We start from the raw sequence: 17,303 nt of genomic DNA on the forward strand, positions 1-17,303 counted from the left end.
ATACTGAATAATGTACAGTTAGAAATACTAATTTCTAATCAGCATCAGCACTGAGAGTAGATCAGCTACTCATTTATGAAGGGCCTTGGCAGAGAGTAACTACACCAGCAACTCCCCGTGGGCTTCCAGGGGGCTCTGCTGCCCGCACAGCACAGACACAGCTTCAAAGTCACAAACAAGGGAGCACACCCTCAAGACGGGGTTACCTTGGGAGCTTGGGTGACTTGCTGGCTCGGGAGATCTTGGGGGACTTCTTGGCAGCCCAGTCGTCACTCAGCTCAATGTCGCTGGAGTCGGAGCAGTCGCAGCTGTCAATCACAGCAGAGACCAAGCTGTTCCCGTAGATCTCATCTGCCGGGACACCAACCAGCACACTCAGGGGACACGAGATGACGGGACCCATGTCACCACCGCGGCGAGTGGACAACAGCGCTGCAGCCATGGCTGGGTGTCTGCAGCTGGGCGGGAGCACGGCCCTGCCTGTCCTTCTACACTGTCACACCGTGACACTTCCTAAGCAAAGCGGGCAGTTATATCCCTTATCTAAGGGGGATGGTGCCCGAGCGCCTCTGGGAAGGGACACAGGGTCCACCAGGCTTCCTGCCAACATGGCCTTGAGGGTACACACCGCGCTCCATCCCCTTTGGGCCAGGGGATTTGCTCATCAATAAATTTTCAGAAAAAAGCCTGGGGACCTGGGCTCACCCACTTGCTCACACCCTGACCTGGCAATGGGAAGCCCTTGCTTTTCACTCTGCCCTGCTGATGGGAGCCTTACTCCCTCGAGGCGTAAGAGCCTTGCCAGGTAATCAGAAAGCGCATCATTCAATCACAGTGAAATAATGTAGGGAATGTGAGTGATTTCACCGCTCCACAGGGGTGTTTACATTTTAAAGGATGAGTCTGTTAATCCAAACTAATCTCTAAGCTTCCAAACAGAAAGTGGGCCATGCCCTGAGGCTAGAGAAGGCAGGACAACCTGGCAGCTCCCTGCTGGCACCCCAACTGGGTCACCCACCTCAGCCCCTTCTTACAATGCTCACTGAAGCAGAAGGCACAACTCAGGGTCCAGCCAGCCGGGGTGGTGCGCCTTTGAGTTTGACCAAACGAAGGGGCACATGAGCCCACACGCCATGGGCAGGGTTTTATATTATTTAGCTCAGACATACCCGGGCCAAGGAAGGCAGGCCAGGACCCAAACCCACGGGTACGCCCATAGAACACTCCAGCGTGTTCACAGCACTAACTCTGTGGCATGATAAGAGGTGCCAATTATCACAGCAACGACAGGCTTTACGTGCATCTACGTGTGATGGCAGCATGTCTCCACCTTAAGTTTACACAGTGGCGCATGTCAAACACATACGCTGATGTGGGTGTCAGAAGCGGGGATTCTCTCTGAGAGCGGGAGGCGTCACTGTGCCATCCAGCAGCCCTCCCTGACCCCAATCCTGCCCCGGCCCTTCCACTCACACTGGCCCCCGCGCCTCATTACGTGACAGCCCAGGCAGAGGCCGATTCTCTTCAAAACATGCTCTCTCTCTTTTTGCAATATGAACAAGCTAAGAATTTTCCAAATCGTCAAGCTCTGGTTCCTTCTTGCTTAACAGTTCCTGTTGCTGTAGCCCACCCCTCTCCCCTCTGATTTCACTCTAAGCAGCCAGAAGTAACCAAGTTGCTCCTTTAAAACTGCTTAGAAATCTCCTCAGCTAAATATTCAGTTTCACTGCCTGCACATCTTACCTTCCACGCAATAGTGGAACACAGTTCAGCCAAGTTCCTTGTCGTTTCCTAAGTTAGGACTGTTTTCCTCTCATTTCTACTGACCTGGTCTTCATCTCCATCTGAAACCTCACCAAGATTGCCCGAACATCCTTATGTCTAGCGTGTGCCTCACAATCCTTCCAGCCTCTCACCCATTACCCTGCTCCAAAGTCACTTCCACATTTTCCATATTTCTTAGAGCGGCACCCCACTTCTCAGGACCAACTGTGGATTAGCGAGGGTTCCTCAGAGAACAGTGAAGAGGATGGCTGGCGATGACTTATGTGTCTGTGCAGCTATTTAATCTCTCTCTAGATGGGAAAGGCGAAGAGAGACTGAGATTGATCATGGAGGCTGAAGTCGCCCCCCCTGGGTGACAGTCTCATTAGGTTCTCGGCACCTTCTTGCTCTGCCCACGTGGCCTTTTTCAGGGTGTGCTTGTGGTCAGCGCACTCTTCCTCTTCAGAGGTGGTCACCCTGCTACTGAATTAGGGCACCCCCTTTGTGACCCCATTTAACCTTTATTACCCCTGAAACACAGTCACACGAGGCATTGGGGCATCAGTGCAAGTTGCGGGGGCACCACTCTGTCCACAGCTCTGACCGCAAGTTGCTTCTGAGAGGCTGTGGGTTTCAGAGCATTGCTAGGACCGCTGCTCTGCATGAACACACTCACCTGTAAGCTTCCCCGCCGGGGTTACCTAGAGCATGTTCACGGCAGCAGCTCGCCAGCTGCGTGCCTGACCATCACCCAGCCACATTCAAGCTGCAGGTTCCCAGGCCTCACCCCAGGCCAGCAGGATCAACCGAGGGGGCAGGCCTACGAATCTGCACTTAAATACCCCAGGTGCTCGGCGCAGAGGGTGCACGGACCAGAGCCCAAGAGGCAGTGATGGGGGGGCCCAGCGTGACCAGAGTCTCTCATGAAGCGGCCACTTCCTCAAAGGCAGGAGTCTTTTCCTCCCCCGAACCGGTCATAGCCGGTGCCTCGATCCACAATTAGGTGTGTTCTGCCTGATGACACACCTCCTATTTTTGTCAAGGAATTTAAATCTTGGCTTTTTAACTGAACTTCCAGGAGATCACAAACTCCCCGGAAGCAGAGCCCCTGCACTGTTTCACGCGGGCTGTGGGGGCCCTCGGCACCTGTCCTTGATTTGTGTTGCCTCACTACGTCTTCATTCTTCTAATTTCAAGAATGAAACACCTCATTCCCCCTGTAGGGTAAAGAAAATATCAGGCTTTTCTGCCCTCCCGCCATCAGGATAGATGATGGATCCTTGTCCTGAATGCATGCCTGATGGCGGGCACCTGGAATAGGGTGTGGGCATAGGTAGATGGGATTCAGCTGAGCTAAGACTGTGCTTTTAAGGGCGGCGTCACGGGGGGCGCCAGCAGCAGCAGCAGCAGCAGCAGTAGAAGCCGAAGCAGAAGCCGAAAGAGAAGCTGAGAAGCAGCAGAACGAAAGCTAGAGAGCCCAGATAGAGTGAAGACTTCCCAGCCCCCCAGCACCCCTGCCTGCCATATGCCTGGTGAACCCCAAATAAAAAACCTGCAAAACTACTGAGGACTCTGACTCCTCCTTTACCCGGTCTGCATGGGATCAGAAAACCTGCACTGTGTCCAGTCCGGCCTTTACACCCCCAAATAAACTCCCAATTCCCCACATCATCAACAAGTGAGTCAGCCTGGGTCGGGGAGAGCCAATGGCTGAGCACTGAAGAGAGGTCGGTGCTGGAGGCCAGGCGGTAGGTGACTGGCTCCCCTTCCCCCCTTCCCACTGCAGGGACAGAGCAAGCACAGCCTCTCAAGTGCAAGCCAAGCACAGGGGTCAGGAAGCCGCACACGTGGGAGCAGCTCCAGCGACAGCAGCTCCTGATAAGAACTGAGACGTTAGGCCTGGCCCGGCCCCTGCCTGCCCAGCCACCTCTAACCATCAGGGCTAGTTCCCCTCCAGGGAGCCTGGAACCTCTCTTTGTCCTGGGGAACAGCCTGTTACACCTTCCTCGACCACCTTCCTCCCAAACGAGATGCACGGTATGTTCAGAGGACCAAGAGCCTCAGTGGAGTTTGGAGGATGGCCCTCCTCAGCCACTCTGCTCACTTTTCCCAAACAGCCAGAACCTCTGGGGGGTTGTGTGGAGGAGCACCCCACAACCGCACCTGAGAAGCAGGCACTCCGTCCCCGAGGGACCCACCTGATTTGCTATCTGTCCGGGGATCCATGATGACGAACTCGGGCCGCAGCTTGCTGACGCGCCGCCCCTTGAGGATGGGCACCAGCCCGCCCAGGTACTCCAGGTAGAGCGTGTAGCAGGGGCCGCCCACCTCCGGGTCGTCCTCCGTGCGCTTCATGGTGCAGTGCAGACGCTCGTTGCCAGCCGAGGGGTAGCTGACAAAGTCTCGCATATTGTTTGGGTCTGGAATTGGGGGCTAAAGGCAGGACACAGAAAGAAAGAGGGTGCATGGGCATCCCTGGACTTGAGCTGCCTTCCTTGCCTCCACCCTCCCCTCTGAAAGCCTGCAGGAGCAGCACAGGTGGGCAGACGAGGAAGGAGGGGAAGGTCACCTTGATGGTGGGGATGAACGCGGTGGAGAGGTAGGAGCAAAGGCGGGGGGGCAGGGTCAGCTTGCTGACGTCCTTGTCTTCTCGCAGGGCGCTGGCGATGGCCTGCTGGCACAGCAGCTGCAGGCTGGACACCCGGTGCTCCACGCGGACCACGTACAGGGCCGGTCCCGAGGCCATGAGCAGCCGAGAGTCCCGGTGGCCCCAGCAGATGGCAATGACGGGGCGCTGCAGGGGAGAAGGGAGACCGGCTTAGGCGTCACTCGGTGGTTGGCAAGGAAAGATCACGCACACTTGTCCCAAGCAGACAATGCTGGTTTCAAAACGCACAACAGAGGACATTAAAGGCTTGTGAAAATTCAGTATCTTCACTGAAATGTTAGGCCAGAGTACAAAGCGAGCACTGGAATGGTCTACAAAGTTCTTCTTCATGTATTATCTCATTTTATTTGGTGCCATGAAATCTAACTTAGCTCTGTAAACACTTGAATTGGCAGTCACAAGCAGTGTGGGTACAGGTCATGCCCTGTGCTGAAGCTCTGTCTCTCAGGACCCCAACTAACTAGGGAGGTTCCAGGGGTGAGGTGGTGAGGGACAGACTGGAGAGCCCAGCCCTCTGTCTTCACAGAAAGCATTTTAGAGTTGAGTCAACCCAGATTTGGGGTTGTGAGCCATGTGGCCTGGACTGTTGTGGCAGCCCCGGCTGGTGCCTCCTTTCTTGTCGGGGTTGAGGGACATGGAGGCATCAGGTGCTTCTGGGAACACCACACAGGTGCAACCACAGATATGAGATCACGGTCAGTCTCTGGCCCTGGGATGGGGGCAGAGAAAGCAAGGGGAAAAGGGAGAGGTGGGGGACCTCCCCGGTGGCGCAGCAGTTAAGCGCTGGGCTGCGAAGCTGCCCGCAGCCTCTGCAGCGCCAGTTCGATCCCCGGCCAGTCGGCGAGGGTACCACATGGTGCACAGACTTCTCCTGCCGTGCCCACTGCTCCCCTCAGCAGTATTTCGTCAGTCTGCCTGTTCTGTTCCCTACTCTGGCTCTGGTGAATTCTCTCACCCTCCCGCGCTTCTGACTATACCCAGCGCTTGTATAAATAAATAAATCTTTTAAAAAAATTTAAAAAATAAAGAGGCAACGCCACCCTGTCCCCTCAGAGTCCCAGAGTCAAGTAACAAGCAACACTGCTCTGCGGGCGCTTCCCCCCAATCCCCATTCCATCGGAGCCCGCCCACCTGGTACAGTGAGGGGCTGCAGGGACAGCTTGACATCACCCACCCCTCCCTCCTCACCCTGCTTTCAATAGGGGCCACCCTTACGTGACCACTGATACACATCTTGGGAGCATCATACACAAAGTTATCAGTGAGATAAGTGTGTACTTTCGTATCTTTGCACAAAGGAACTTAAACCCCTTTTACAGATTTTCAAACTGGATGAAAATCCTCGATAGAGTTACCTTCAATCATAACAAAAATCACCACCCCCTCTTTTCAGAACGCACCCTCCCCCACAGCACACCACCTCCCTGAGCTCGGACACTACCTAGTCCTCTTGCCTCCACCACTAGGCATGAATCCTGCACCTACCACCAGAGGAATATGGGCCTAAGGGTGCTGAGTGGCTTCTTGCTGCTGGTCAGTGGGGACAGCTATTCCTGCTCACCCCAACTTCACAGTTGCACCCCTCTTATACCAGAGCCGCTTAGGAACGCTGCAGTCCCAGGAAGTGCAGGGTCTGTCCATCACAAATAGTGAGGGCCCCCAGCCCACCCCTTTAATACGTCTGATCAAGGCTATTTCACTCAGAAACAAACTCATATGTCTGTCGAAAAGGCAAAGAGAAGCAGGACTCACACAGAGCAAACGGCTAACGACCACAACGACTCTGCACAGCAAGAAAGGATCCTCAGGTTGTGCAGGCCCACAAGTGGGGAGAAATTACCTGAGCATAAGACTGTGGGGTCCCCCAAGCCCCCTTGTACTCAGGATATTGCTTGGTGCCAAAAGTCGCTGCTGAGGAAGCTAAATGCAGAGTCAGGCAGGGAACTTTTCAACAGGACAAAAGACTTGGTCTGAGGATATCTGCTGAAAACAGCAGGCAGACATTATGGCCAGGTGAGCATAACCAGCCAGACTACCTTGACAGGAAGTTAAGTGTAAACAGGCAATAGAGGTAGGATGTTTCCATCAGCAGCAACAATGGACCCCCCACTTCCCAGGCAACAGTCCCTATTCAGTGCCCCCTAGCTTGTGCCAGACTATTATGCATCCGGACCCACATCCCCATCACTCACATTCCTCACACATTCCTCCACGGACTTGCCCACCTTGCCTGAATCTGACCCCCAAGTAAACATGGGATTTGCCATGGGGGAAGTGGTCACATCTCCAGATATTGTGACCTCTCTAGGTGTCTCTCTCACTACTTGTCCAGGGCCGCTCCCAAGATTGTGCCCCCACGAGGTGACACAGGATGGCAGCAGTGAGGGCTGAGCCTCTGGGCCAGAAGCAGTGCCAGGGCTTGCACGGTTGCAGGAGAGGGGAATTAGGCCTGGGAAGGGCTGCAAGCAGTCTGCCTGAAGAGGTGATGCCCGCAGGGGCTGAGGGCAACTGCCGCTGGAGCAGGACCCCCAGAGTGAGGCCCCCAGGACAAGAACACCAGCAGAGATGCGTATTACGGGGCGCAGCATTCCCTTACATGCCAAGTCAGTGAGCTGATGCCAGCAGTGGGGGGCAGCACACTCACCTACTTTGCGTAGCACGCGCCGTGAAAGATGATAAAGCAGCAAAATGAATACTGCTCACTTGTCATGTTAGTATTAGTCTCTAAGGCTGTCTTAAAAAAGTAAGGACGAATTTACAAACAGCGTGAGCTGCTCCTTATGTCTGAGGTTCTAGGGTATCACCATGTGGGGGCACGACCCCTCAGGAGCCCTGTAAGCCCTTCTAACCTACAGAGTCCTTTTTTGTGGGACTGAACTCACCGCATGGCGATTATGATGAGCAAAACTGCAGAAATACTTGAAAGCTACTAGAAGAGTCCACCTGAACGCTGTCACATGAGGGAAGTGTGGTCACATGGCCACATCCAAGTGTACCGAGTCAGACTGCGCAGCATCTACGTCAAAGCTACCCCAGCAGAACAGGAAAGAAGCTACACACACATGCATGTATAGGTGCACACCCCGCGACCCCGTCTTCCATGCCTCAGGCCCCACACTCCCTGCCAGCACTGCAGCTACCAGACCCTCACTGAGGTGCTCTGCTGTTTCTGACAGCATGGGAATCAGGCGAGGTCTGTGCACCTGCTGCAGGTACGTGTGCATATGCACCTGGGGGCCCTGACTTGCGTTCCACGCCGGCACCTCTGCCCTCCGTGGTCCAGGCTGCCTACCTGCCCAGCCACTGTCCTCCCAGGCTTTTCGCTCTAGCTTTGCTGCCGTGGCGGAGCAGAAATAAGCCACACGTTCAAGTCCAGCAGACCCAGGAACACTGGGGCACACAAACTAGTGCCTAGAGACCTGCGATTGGGTTTGAACAGCTGTGTTCTGCGAGGAAAAGACCCAGCTGCACATCTGCAGACCTAATCTCCTCCGCAAACCACACAGAAACACTCTTTAGAGAGAACTGCGAAGTTGACAGCATTCGATCTTACTTTGCGCAGGGAAGCTGGCATATTTTCCACATTGAAATCTGAGGTAAAGGGGCAAGATAACACACTTCGTCTCTGGAGCATGTGTTTAGGATCTAGGGCTCCCTTCCCTAGTCCGTGGCCATACGAGACACCTTCTCTCCTGCCCCTGCCTAGCACTCACCATGCACCCAGCAGTGACACCCTCATCTACGGAGCTGTCCTCAGTCAGTAGACACTGCTCAGTGCAGCCAGCAGCCACTGCACCCGGGCGTCGGGCACTGGCACGGGGTGAAACTGACTCCCACCCCCACAGAGCTTCCACTCTGAGGTGGAAGGGGAGGAGAAACGGCTGGAGATGTGTGAGGGCGAAGAGTGGAGGTGGGTGGGGTAGAGAAGGTGAACAGAGGCCTGATTGAGAGCAGGAGCTATTTATCTTTTAATTGAAACTGGAAGTTTCCTCACTATGGTACTATTTTTATATACCATAGTAAGTAGCATAAAGTCCTCAAAAAATTAAAGAGGAATAAACAGCAGGGTGTCCTTTCCATATTAAAGAGAATATGGAATCCTGTTGCAGCAGGATTAAAGTGGGCAGATAACAAATGAGTCAAAACTGGCTCTGCTGTCCAGCTCATGTCGGCCGAGGCCCTGGGCCAAGGACTGTCGAGCTGGCCCCCGTGAATGTCTCGGCACCCTTCCCTCCTTTCTGCAGAGCCCTAAGAAGGTGGAGTGTTGACTAGCACCCGGCTAAAGGGATACTTAATGTTTGAGCGAGTATGTACAAAGAGCAAGTCTTCTAGAATAGTCCCTGTAGGGTAAATGGAGTTACCAGGCTTTTTATGCCCTCCTGCACCTGGCTCCATGGCCAGCACCTGCGGTCTTGCATGCCTCCCATGATGGACACCTGGGCCTAAAGAGCAAGGTGTGTGCGAGTGAGCACACATGGACCTAGAAGGGGAGGGATGAGAGGGCGGCATCACTCAGACCACGAGATGACACGAGGCTGAGAGAGCGTGGAGATTTGCAGGGGCTGGGAGGTGGAAGGGGCAGCCTCGCAGGCCCCTGCCTGGACCCCCTGCCTACTGTGCCTGTGTACCAGTTCCCTCCTCCAACGTTAAAGGCCTGTAAAAATCCACCGAGGGCTCCAAGGTTCCTTTCCCCATCTGCCCGAATCCACAGTGAGCCTCCTGGCCTGGGATGGCTACACAAGCGTCCCTTTCAAACAGGCCAAACTGCTAGTATTCACTATCTTGCAGTGTCAGTGGGGCCCTGGGGAGCTGTGACTCTCAGGTCACAGGGACACGGTCCCCATCACAGCTGGAGTGACAGAAGCCAGCTCAGAATTTAGACACATCTGTTTTCCAAGAACACACCACTCCTGTGTTTTGTAAGCAGACATCCCAGAAAAGACTTCTCATTTGTTTACAGCCAACAGGTGGAAAGCGCAAGCCAATAGCGTCCCAGGAACAGGCAGAGCTCACCCTTGACCAGAGGTGTATATGTTTGGCTGAAGGATTCTCAGGAGCACAGACATCACTGCTCATAAACACCACCTTTTTAACATTTTTTATTGGGCCTCCCCTGGTGGCGCAGGTGGTTGAGTGCTGCGTTGTGAAGCTGTCCACAGCCTCTGCAGCGCCAGTTCGATCCCAACAGGCTGGCGAGGGTCCCACATGGCAGGGCAGACCTCTCCTGTCTTGCCCGCTGCTCCTCTCAGCAGTGTATTTCATCAGTCTGCCTGTTCTGCTTCCCGCTCTGTCTCTGGTGAATCCTCTCACCTTCCCATGCATCTGGCCTGTACCCCAGTTCTTGTATGAAATAAATAAATCTTTAAAAAAATAAAATAAAATTTTTTATTTATGCATACAAGAGCTGGGGTGTAGGCCCGAGGTGTGGGGGGTGAGAGGACTCACCAGAGAAAGTGGGGAGCAGAACAGGCAAACTGACCAAAGTACACTGCTGAGGGGAGCAGCGGGCGAGGCAAGAGAGGTCTGCTGCGCCTTGCGGGTCAGCTCCCTGGCCGGCGATGGAACTCAGGCCGCAGTCACTGGCAATAGCCTCATAGTGCTAAGCCTTTAACCCCTGCGCCACCAGGGAGGCCCTAAACACCACCTCTTAAGTTTCTGTTCACACACTTAACCTCTTTCTTTCCGCCTTAGTTTTTTACCCAAGTATCTCACATCTACAACTGAACCTCAATGGATATAAGATGACCTTCCCACTAACTTGCCTCCAATGCAAAAGAAAGAGTCATAAGGAAAATAAAACCAGCCCACAGAAAAAAAGAAAAAAAAAATCTAGGCCCAAATTACTGAGGCCTACAAACTTCAGTCAGTGGTGTGACCGCACAAAGACCTGTAATTCCACACAGGTGGTCAAGATAACAGCGGGGGAGAAAAATCATAGGGCTTTAAAGCACAACAAGGAAAGGAAAATAAATGACAGTATATTTGCTTATAAGCGTCTCAGCCACAGGCATTGCTGCTAGGAGTAAATCAGGAGAATCAATTTTGAAGTCACAGCTGCTGCAACTTCGTGCTGGGCAACGGCTTCGTACGCAATAACCTACAATCTAATTAACTGGGAGATAAATTATCCAATCTAAACTGCATTTAGTTCTTTTTATAAACAGCCCAATAAATCGCCTAACTTCCTTCCTGCTATAAAAATGTCCCTGTCTCTGGATGCCTTGAACTGCGTAGCACGGAGAACATGTGGCCTGAGATCAGCATGGATAAGAGTTATGCCGGTGCTACATACTAATATTGTATCTGATTTTTAATGGCATCATCACTTAACTTCATATTATTGAGGCAATTTTTTAAATGGCTGAAACAGACCCTCAAGTGAAACAGAGATCCAAAGATTTATTAAAATGCCGAGATGCCGTAGACGATTTTTCAACAAAGGAAGATGAGCCAAGCCTCTCTCTCACTCCAGAACGCCAAACAGTTTAAGTTCGGGTCTGAGTTAGTTTCAGGCGATAACTTTTGTGATGGTTAAGACCCTCGCACCTCTGCTGCATTCTCGGCCAAGTGAGGACCAGGAACATGAAGGACAAGAGGTGTGTGACATCAGGAAAACAGGACAGGGGGATAGAAAAGGCAAAACAGAACTACCAGGCACAGCCGGGGCCCAGGGAGAGGAGGGCTGCCCTCGCTGGGCGGATTCACCAAGGAAGATGAGGTATCATTAAGGATGATGGGCCTCCCTGCCAAGGTGGCCGTAGGGTAAATGAAGATGCTCAGGCTTTTGTGCCGCTGGCCTCTGTGGCTATCACCTGCAGCTTTGAATGCAGGAGGCACTTGGGAGTGTGGGCTCGGGGCAGGCAAGCTTGATAGTGGACACCTGGAGTGTGGTATGGGTGTGTGTGAGTGGGCACACCTGGGCCTGGAGGCTGAGCATATTAGGGCCGCGTCACAAGGCGGAGGGCTGGGGTGAGGTGGGGAGGTGGGGGGTGGGGAGATGGTGTGGTGGAGACAACAGCTACGAGCGGCAGAACCACAAGACGGCACCAGAGAGTCCAGAGAGAGTCAAGATTCACCAGGGGCTATATTCACAGGGTGCTGGCAAGATTCACCTGCCAGCCTCCTGGCCCCCCAGCCCCACTGCCTGCCCTGAGCCTGGCTGCTGCACAACAAGTGCCATAGAAAGATCATTAAAAGCCTGAAAAAGCCACTGAGGGCTCCAGGACTCTCCTTTGCCCCTCTGCCCGGATCCCTTGAGAACCTGCCCCGTGCCTTCCTGGCACGGCAGTGTCAGGCAAGGGCGCCCCCAGAGAGACTGCTGCTGAACGTGGGGCACGCCAAGTGCACATGGGGTGAGCTCCAGCACTCAAGTCACAAAGACTGACATACAAGTCTCACTAAGCAGAACTGAAAACTAGCTGCCCCACCCCGGTCTTCAGTGAGGCCAGGACGGGAAGTTAGTGTGAGACCTGGCTGAGAGGGGTCCGAGGCCTACTGCTGAAACCATCAACAAAAAGCACTCAAGAAGTCTGTGCTGACAACTGTCCATTTGCCAACCCGCTTCACCGAGCACCCAGCGAACGCTTGGTTGCAGGGCCACGATTTCACACTAGGTATCTGTCCTTCAAGCCCCATCTGCAAGATGCTGAAATCTCTGTTCACCTGCGACACACACCCCAGACTCAGACTAAGGCCTCAGCTGTACTGCCCTCTAGCTCTTCCCGGTGCTACCTCAACACTCACAACTATATCACCGCTAAAACAGGGAGCTGACCAGTCCATCAGACCACATTTTGCATCCTGTTTCCAACACTTCCTCCTGAACCCACCTTAGTACAACTGTGCCCCTCCCAGCCTCCGTCATAAAGCTCCTGTGCACCCAGATTCCACACTGTCCACCCCACAGCATGCTTGGTGAGCCCCTGAACTCCTCCAGCTGCCTTTCTGCTACATTCCACCTTCCCAATTCTCACTGGACAGCCTAGGTACTTCCACCTCTGAGGGGTGGAGAGAAGGCTCGGCTCGCAGATGCTCACTCTACCTTCACACCGTCCGGCTTCCACTGGAACTGGGCCTTCACTGCAGTTGGTTGTCGCATTCCCATAACCAGCCCTCAGCGTGCAGGACCAGCCACCCCAAAACATCTGCCGGACAACACGCTTGAACAGACCTACGTGCTTAATTGTCCAAGAGCCCATACTGCCAAACATGTATACAACTCAACAACAAAAGAAAACCCACTTAAGACCATGGCAAGGGTCTGGAATCGGTATTTCTCCAAAGAAGATATGCAGATGGCCAATGAGCCCGTGAAGAGCTGCTCAGCATCACTGTTTCCCCAGGGAAACAGATCAAAACCACAAGACTCCACTTCCCACTGTGAAGAGGTTGTCTATCCAAAGTCCAGAAAACGGCAAATGTGGCAGGCACGTGGAGAGGCTGGGGCCTTGCACTGCTGGGGGGATGTGAAATATGCAGCTGCTGTGGGGACACTAAGGCAGCACAAACACTGGGGTCGAGAGTCCCCTTCTGGTTATTTTTTTTTTTTTTTAATAGAGGCATGTTATTTATTTGTTTGTTTGTTTTGTCTATACATGCACTGGGTACAGTCAGAAGCGCGGGAGGGTGAGAGGATTCACCAGAGCCAGAGCGGGGAGCAGAGCAGGCAGAAGGACCAAAGTACACTGCTGAGGGGAGCAGCGGGCGGCAGGAGAGGTCTGTGCGCCATGTGGGACCCTCCTCCGGTGGCTGGGGAGCAGCCGGGGATTGAACCGGCGCCGCAGAGGCCGCGGGCAGCTTCGCAACCCAGCGCTCAACTGCTGCGCCACCGGGGAGGCCCCCCTTCTGGTTATCTATCCAGAAGAATTTGAAAGCAGGGTCTCCGGGGGCGCCAAGCACACCCCCACACGTAGCAGCACCGTTCACGACAGCACAGGGGGCACAGCCAAGTGTCCACGGCAGGAGGTGGGCAAGCGGATGTGGTCGACATGTGGACTGGCATCACATCACCCTCAACAAGGCAGGGAACTGGCACAGACCACACCGTGGGTGAATCTTAAAAGCCTGGGGTAGGTGGAACAAGCCAGTCACTGAAAAACAGCATTGCACCATGGCACTTGCATGAAGTGGGCAAAGGAGTCAGATTCAGAAACAGCAGGAGAAGGAGGCTGGGGGTGGTGAGGCTAGGGGGGTGGGGTAAGGCTGTGTAGAGGATGCGGCTCCGCCGGCTGAGGGCTGGAGACTGCTCACGTGGCAGCACAGCATGCACTGCTGGGCGGTACACTTAAAATGGTGAAGCGGTCAATTTTATGTGTAGTTTACCACAATTAAAAAAAAGAACACAGAGTTAATTAATGTCTGCAGCTACTTACAAATTTCCCCAAATCTGGCACACCTGCCCCTGATGAGCTGGGTAGCGTTAGGATGTGTCTCCGGGTTGTCATCACCCACCATCCCTCTGCTCACTCCCAGACCTGTCTCCACTGCAGCTGAGGGTTTCATCCCTATGACTGACCCAGGCCAGGAATGACCGGGACAGCAGTTTCTGGGGAATGAAAACATGTAACAAGGGGCTGCCTGTCAATTCTTTCTCTTCTCCTCTCGCCTCTCCTCTTTCTTTCTTTCTCTCATTCATTTATTTATATTTATTTATTTATTTATACAAGAACCGGGGTACAGGCCAGATGCACAGGAAGGTGAGAGGATTCACCAGAGACAGAGCGGGGAACAGAACAGACAAACTGACAAAATACACTGCTGAGGGGAGCAGCGGGGAGACAGGAGAGGTCTGCTATGCCATGTGGGACCCTCGCTGGCTGGCCGGGATCGAAGGGGCACTGCAGAGGCTGTAGACATCTTCACAGCGCTGTGCTCACCTGCGCCATCAGGGGAGGCCCTGTCAATGCTTTCTTAAAAAACTTTGAGCTTTGTGATTTCTTGTTGAACAGCAATTTAGCTGAAATGTGGATGTACATTACTGATATAACAAAAACATTGTGGTTTCCACTGCAGGCTGAAGATGGCACCCGGGGGCTCTGCTTGGGCCGGGGAATGGGATAACGTATTTTGGTTGAAAGTCTCCCTCACTTCTCCTGGTTTGTACCCCAAAATTTAAACTACCATCTGTCAGAGACAATCACGAAGTCTATCACTCACACACGCATGTTTCATGGAGAAACCGACACAGAGCTGTGTTGCACACATCCTTACCTGCACAAGTGTGTCCAGTGTGAAGATGTGCTCCCCGCGAACATTGTAGAACTTGACCATGGCGCTTTTCAGCAGGGGGCCGTTGGGAAGGTCACCAGGCTGGCTCTGTCGTTCGACACCAGCGACAGCCAGGAGGTCGCCCTGTGTGCACCACTGAGCCACCACCTCTGAAACACAGAAGTGAGCACGGTCAGCACTAGCAGCGACCCACTCCCAGCTTCCACGTAGGTAGTTTCAAAACAGAGAGAGATGCTGAGAAAAACAAAGGTTGTTTTTTGAAACCGGCCATCAGCTATTTCTCTAAATACACACCCTATTGAAAATAGGGGTTTGTTACATGGGTTGGGGGTGCAGTTCCCCCAAAACAGAACTCAGTCAGGTGAACACCACAGATTACAGAAAGCTGGCACATTAACCATCGCTCTCCAGCAGCAGCACTTCTGTGACGGGCCTTGCTGGTGGAGAGCACAGGTCTTTAAGGGGATAAACCTACAAGGACATGGTACCTGCTTTTCCCACAGCTTTTCCCACACGCACCCCCAGATGAGATTCAGAGCACGTGCGAATGTGTGAAGTAAAAGGCAAACCAAGAGCAAAGTCTCAGTTCACATTCACATGACCTCTGCATGCCACTGGGCTGAGTGCTCAGGTGAGGGGATGCCTTATGTGGAGGCCCTGACTTCTGTCCAACACAGAGTGATGTTGGGGGGCCTGGAAGAGAAACTCTTCTGTGGGAGCAGTGCTGTTTGAGTTCCGCCCACCTACCAGCTGCAGTGCTGACACAGAACAACCAGTAAATGGTTTATCCAAGCTCAACGTGAAGAAATTGCTTATTTCTTGCTTGTAAAACAAGTTATTCATACTAATAAGATTTACAACATAGTTTTTCTCCCCATGGCCCTGAAACTTTATCTGCTTATGCCGAGGTCCCCAGACTCTCCAGAGAGGCCAGGGGGATTTGAAGATGTTCAGACAGGGAGGACGCATTTCCCAGCTGGGTCTGGAGTTGGAGAGCTGCTGCCATTGGGTGCAGGTGACTGCAAGCGCCATCACCCGTGGGTGAGCACACCTGACTCTGATGTTGACGCCAGCATATTCTGAGTCACAATGTCCTTAACGTCCTATGAAAAGCAGACAGCAGTCCCTGTTGGCTGTCCAGACCCAAGGAGGCGAAGCTGCTCCTCAAGCTAGGCCCAGACAGAAACCAGGGAGATGGATGTGGCAGAAGCCTGAGCCGAAGCAGCTACGAAGCCAAATTAGAAATGCCACAAGTAAAACAGTGAAAGTATCAATAAAAATGTGTGGGTTTCTTTTTTTTTTGGGTGGGGGGCAGGTTTAAGGTTAAGCATAAACCAGAAAATAAAAAATGACTTCAAAGAAAGAAAGAAATATCCTGGTATGTAGGTTTCTTTACCAGATGAGAGGGGAAGCTGAGTGCACTTTGGGGGCCCAGGGGGTCCCCCATGCTCTGGTGAAAAGCCTGACGGTGAGACGTGTCTTTGGAAACTCAAGACACCTGGGAACCTGAAGCGGGAGGGCCTGGCCAGCACGGGGCCATCACGGCCACTCTAGGATGCCAGCACTCTGGTGCCAGCTCCTCCGCTGGCCCGCGTGGTCAGTGGGTAAGCGATTACAGGCACTGCTCTGTCATTGAATTTTTGTCACAAGATGGTTTTTCCCACCAAAAAAAAGTGGGTCATTGCCTTGCGGGCTGACCTAGACACGCCGCCCATTCAGAGATTGCCCGAAGAGGAACAAAGCCCAGTCTGGGCACTCCAGGGGAGTCTGCTCGCCAGCTCAGTGCCGTCCGTCTGAGGGAAGAATGAGTCTGAACGTTCACAAACGCTCAGGGATTTCTTTATATTTCAGTTACAAAGCTGTGTGGGCTGTGACCCACAAGGCAAGTCACTCTTTCAAAGGGAGTGTGATCCCACAGCTAAGTGCTGTCTCCTATTCTGAGCATCAGGGGCCTGGCGGCATCAATGGGCACAGCTACACGTGTGGGGTCCCGTGATGTTTCACCCACGCCAGTCCTGGGGTCCTCTCAGCGCGCCCTGGCGAGAACAACGCAGGAGCGGGCAAGGAAGAAGCAGCCCGGACTGTCCAAAGCCAGCCAGAGGCGTGCGTGAGAGATTGCAGAGGCTGAATCCATAGGGCTGGAATCTAACGTCCTCACAAATTAGCACGGATGAAGGGAAAATCAAACACAGTGGTTCTCAAATAACATCATTTTGTTCAGTGTTGCTTTGCTGTAACTTTGATGAGAAGGAAAAAATCCTGGCCAACTTGGAACAAAGGGACATGACTGAGGACCACCTAGCCCTGACCCCGGGAGACTCTCTAGACCCCACGAGGACTCCACCTGCCAACCTCGGCGAGAGCCCTGTCTCCCACTGGCCCTCCGCGTCGTCACTGGTTTCCTGCCCTAGACACGTAAAGTTCTTCCTCTTAGTTGTCGCTTCTCTAATGGGCGAATTTATAGTGACCATCTCAGTCGTTCAGCACCATGAAAGACAGACAACTCAGAAAAGAACTCAGAGAAAAACCACGCACTCACCCAACAGCCCACGGTGGCGTGAGGGAGCGCCTCCCTGCGGCTCACGGCCCTTGGGGGGGGGGGGCAAGCAGCTCCCGACCAGCAGAGTCTAAGCAGCAAAATGGG

The 17,303-nt window shown here is 53.4% G+C and overlaps 1 protein-coding gene across 6 annotated transcripts in view; it reads right to left on the reverse strand.

Annotated features, from left to right (window-relative positions):
• TULP4 (TUB like protein 4) overlaps window positions 1-17,303 on the reverse strand; it is a 158,192-nt gene that overhangs the window by 15,811 nt on the left and 125,078 nt on the right. For all 6 annotated transcript variants that reach the window (XR_008552818.1, XM_054697930.1, XM_054697929.1 and 3 more), the window contains 4 exons: window positions 14,642-14,808; window positions 4,334-4,558; window positions 3,963-4,197; window positions 207-351 (listed from right to left, as the gene is read on the reverse strand). Coding sequence is in view for 5 of the 6 variants with exons in the window: in XM_054697930.1 (XP_054553905.1) it covers window positions 207-351; window positions 3,963-4,197; window positions 4,334-4,558; window positions 14,642-14,808 (772 nt within the window). In the remaining variant the exon portion in view is untranslated. The remainder of the gene's footprint in view (window positions 1-206; window positions 352-3,962; window positions 4,198-4,333; window positions 4,559-14,641; window positions 14,809-17,303) is intronic.

Source organism: Talpa occidentalis, unplaced genomic scaffold (assembly GCF_014898055.3).
Source record: "Talpa occidentalis isolate TD23 unplaced genomic scaffold, MPIMG_talOcc4v2.1 talOcc4.2, whole genome shotgun sequence".
In the NCBI taxonomy this organism is placed as follows: domain Eukaryota; kingdom Metazoa; phylum Chordata; class Mammalia; order Eulipotyphla; family Talpidae; genus Talpa; species Talpa occidentalis.